This window comes from Sinocyclocheilus anshuiensis, unplaced genomic scaffold (assembly GCF_001515605.1).
Source record: "Sinocyclocheilus anshuiensis isolate Anshui unplaced genomic scaffold, SAMN03320099.WGS_v1.1 scaffold2182, whole genome shotgun sequence".
Taxonomy (NCBI): Eukaryota; Metazoa; Chordata; class Actinopteri; order Cypriniformes; family Cyprinidae; genus Sinocyclocheilus; species Sinocyclocheilus anshuiensis.
In genome coordinates this window covers 190,021-194,135 of record NW_015557240.1, presented here as the reverse complement: position 1 = coordinate 194,135, position 4,115 = coordinate 190,021, and the positions used below count along the sequence as shown (strand labels likewise).

General features: G+C 38.8%; 1 protein-coding gene across 1 annotated transcript in view; it reads right to left on the bottom strand.

Annotated features, from left to right (window-relative positions):
* The window catches only part of LOC107679033 (sperm acrosome membrane-associated protein 4-like), a 5,995-nt gene extending 2,365 nt beyond the window's left edge, over positions 1-3,630 (bottom strand). Inside the window, exon 1 of the mRNA XM_016474442.1 lies at positions 3,397-3,630. Within this exon, the coding sequence (XP_016329928.1) occupies positions 3,397-3,448 (52 nt within the window). The 5' untranslated portion in view covers positions 3,449-3,630. The remainder of the gene's footprint in view (positions 1-3,396) is intronic.
* Between the last annotated feature and the right edge of the window lie 485 nt (positions 3,631-4,115).

Here is a 4,115-nt window from a genome sequence, read left to right as displayed (position 1 = left end):
TTATCTGGATCTCTATATGACAGCATTTCATTATTACATCAGGGATTCTGGTGCAGTAGTTTCTAGTTTTTTAAATAACAATTACAGACTAACCACTAAATAGACCAAAACCTTATTTACCTATATTTAGAAATCATTTTTATCTCTGAGGACATTTCTTTTTTTTTTGTAATCTGACTTTTTCATTCTGGAAACAATTTTTCTCCCAACCTACAGCTACACTAACCCCCTGTCTACACACAAATACACATTCAAGTTTACACAGTGAAAACATACACATATCATACAGCAAATGCTCCATATTGTATAGTCAAGAATTCCAGTCACAGTTCACTAACAGGGTTCTGAAACATGAAGCAGTTAAAGCAAACCATTCGAGTGGGTTAAAGGCAATCAAGGTGAAGAGGCTAATTGTCTGAATCATTAAACTCTTTCATCCACCACTTTGCTACACAATGAGTTACTACTAACTGAGATAAATAAACACATCATTTCTCCTTCTCCAACATGCATGATGATTCAGGTGTGCTTCAGGCTTATTTTTGATCTGGGCAAGCATTAACCTGACTTTGTGACAGTTCAGCTAATTATGATGTTCATCCCTGTTTTCTGTGAAATGCCTTTCATAAATCCCTGCTGAACCTGTTTTCAAGATCATTTGATCTTCTTTAGAGCAGGCTGTAGGGTGGGTGGAGGTTACAGAGACTTTGACACACAGAAAGCTGCTTGATACTGTTCAGAACAAACAGTCCTTTGGTGACCAACCTAGCGGTTGCTGAGACAGCGTCATCTCTTCAAGATTCCAAGTTTCAATACGGAAAATAAAAGCCATGGAAAATGTGTTGGCAAACAGTTTTCCACAGTGACTCACAGTTTTGTGTAAAACGTTACCTGGTTTGTTTGTTCAGTCAAACAGGGGTTAGCTAAAGAACACAGAGCGTTTCTGGAAAATTCTCACGGGAAATTCTGAAGATTTCTGTTTACTAAAACACTTATTGTGATAACGTATATACTGAGATATCTGAAAGTGTTGCAGATAAGATCAGAATGCAGAGTGATTGAAAGCGTGTTGCCCCAGGCTGCTGCCTGAAGGTGCTGCTTGCATTTCAGAAGCTGAATGTTATCAGAAGCTGAATGTTATCAGAAGCATCAGACGATACATTTATTAGTGTTTTTGCATTGCAATGAGAGGAAGGAGTCTGGTTCATTAAATATACAATATATATCAAATATGAATAAATGCTATAAAGTTAATTTGTTCGTTATACATCTTTATGAGAGAATAACTATAGCATATTTATTGGCAGGAACTCTATTTAACAAATAAGTACACATTTTCTACTCTTTGAGGACTGGATTGGAAAAGCAACCCAAACTTAGTTTCGTAGTGATTTTATGTTATTGTTTAGAGCAGGATTGCCCAGTCCTGTTCTACCTGAGTTCAGCTGCAGCCCGGATCTGACACACCTGTCTGTAATGATCAAGTGCTCCTGAAGATCTTAATTAGTTGGTTAAGTTGTGTTTGAACCGGGTTAGAGCTGAACTTTGCAAAAAGATAGATCTCCAGGAACAGGACGGGCCAGCCCTGGTTTAGACTATATAACTGTTTTATAATTAAAAGGCCTTTTTCCATAATGACTGGGCTGTAAAATGGAGGAGTGAACATTTGTTAGTTACTGAGACAATACAAACAGTGTAAAGCTTATCATACCCCTTGAGGCAACATGTTACATGGCCAAGAAAAACATCAGCTACAAAAAAAAAAATCCACTTTTTATGCTTAGTCTATGCCAGGGGTGGCGAACTCCGGTCCTGGAGAGCCGCAGCCCTAATTAAAACTCACCTGCCTGTAGCTTCCTAGTAACCGTTCAGACCTTGATTAGCTTGTTCAGGTGTGTTTGATTAGGGTTGAAGCAAAACTCTGCAGGGCTGCGGCTCTCCAGGACCGACGTTCGCCGCCCCTGGTCTATGCTTAAATAGCTTGGAGTGTAGGTAATATTTTTTCTTTTTCTAAAGCAGGGGTGTCAAACTCAGTTCCTAGAGGGCCGGAGCCCTGCAGAGTTTTGTTCCAACCCTGCTCCAACACACATACCATGTAGTTTTCAAGCAAGCCTGAAGGACTTGATTAGTTGGATCAGGTGTGTTTAATTAGGGTTGAATCTAAACTCTGCAGGGCTCCGGCCCTCCAGGAACTGAGTTTGACACCCCTGTTCTAAAGGGTAACTTATTTTTTATCTGATAACTGAATCAACAGCGCCCCCTGGTATAAACACTCGCTATATTGTTATATTACTTGTTATTTTGAACCCATTTTCCCATGAGGATGCCCTACAAATAATCCCTCAGTTTGAAAGAATGAGTAAATTTTCCATCATTTTCTGTTTTTATCTGTGAAAAAAATAATGCATCGCCTGGTATTTTAAGGTGGCATTTGGTTTCACAAGAACATCTGGGGACAAAGAATGTTTTCTACTCTTTAAATCCTCACCTAGTCTTGTTCCCAGATTTGTCTTTACACAGGCACTTAATGTAAATGTAATTTTCTTCTGCTTTTCACTTCTAATTTATCTTACCAGTATGACACATGTCTGACTTGCCTAAAATTGGTAGGGACAAGTCCATCCTTAACCAAATCTCTCTGCAAATGATGGTGTACTTAGTCCTAATGTATGGAAATGTTATGTGCTGTTGGGTGCGTGATAACCCGCAGTTAGGCAGATATTTAGTTTTTTTTTTTTTTCAGTTCTCATTTCAGCCAAGAAAAGGAGCAAGAACCAAAAAACAAAGTAAGATTACATTACATTATCTAATATGATGCAAGATTTTAAAACTACAGCACTGTGGTCTAAAACCAAACTGACTGGTTCATCAGTGGGCAAGTTCTGTCAAGTTCTTTTGCGAACTGGGTGGGTCTCTCTGCCTCAAGCTAACCTGTGTCTCTCTCAAAAACAAGCACACATCCACAAGTGGGCAAGAGCATGAATAAACCAGCTTTCCCAACACAATATTCTAACAAGTTACATTACTGCATCATTAAGAAGAAAAAGAAGTTCTCAAAATCCAGAATGTTCCTTTTCAGAAGCTTGATGAAGACCCAAATCATTAGAAGCAATACTTTAATACTCATAGGAGAATGACTCATAAACCACAGACTTCTAAATTTAATATGTTCTTGACTCACATCCCTATGTCCCACAATGACTGGAATAATGTGCAATGAAAGTAGCTCATTCATCACACAAATAAGCCAACCAGAAATAAGCAACAAATAATCTACAGTTACAAATTATCTACAATTCTAGTTGCTATTCGAAGTTACATTCACAGTGTGAACTAATTAAATATCGTTTAGTAGGCTTTGACACGAAGGAAAATAATACAAAATCTGTATCTTACCCACTGCGAAATAAAGCGCAACTGCAAAGATTCCGAGAAAGATTTTGTTCATGTTTCCTGATGTTTGTGAGCTGAGTTGAAGCAGAGGACCGTTAGACTCTCGTCAGACTGCAGTGATCCGCTAGATTTATAGATCCACACCCAAAGCGCCGCCCGCTATACGCGTCCAAACAAGGAAGCGATGGAGCGCAGCCCTGCGGATACCTGAGTCTCCAGGGCGCGGTGCACATTACATCCCCCATAACACCGCTGCTGTCTGAAAACACTCCCACACATCCCATTTCTGTTGAGGGAATGTCGAAACGAGCATAGAACGTCACCAATGTTAGTTCTGTCAACTTCATTAATATTAATATTCGACCATGGGCTGTTAATTAAGGGCTGCCGCTGTTCCTCTGTAGGGACAGGTGGGTAAGTGCCCCACCAAAATATTCATCCACTTGAAAGCATACATCTAAATTGTTAACAAACAAATAAATAAACAAACCTTGCAAACGGGTCATTCTTCATTTGCCGTGGCGTTCCTAAACTTTCCAAAAGTTTAAATAAAACGTTAAACAGTCCTACTAATAAATCATCAAATGTTTGCATAGCCTATATGTATTGTGAGGGCGAAAACAAACTCTTAAAATGTACTTTTTTATTTTTTTAAATATATATTTAAGTACGTTTTCACGTGTAACCAAATCTGCATGTTCTCAGCATACATCACAGGGGTA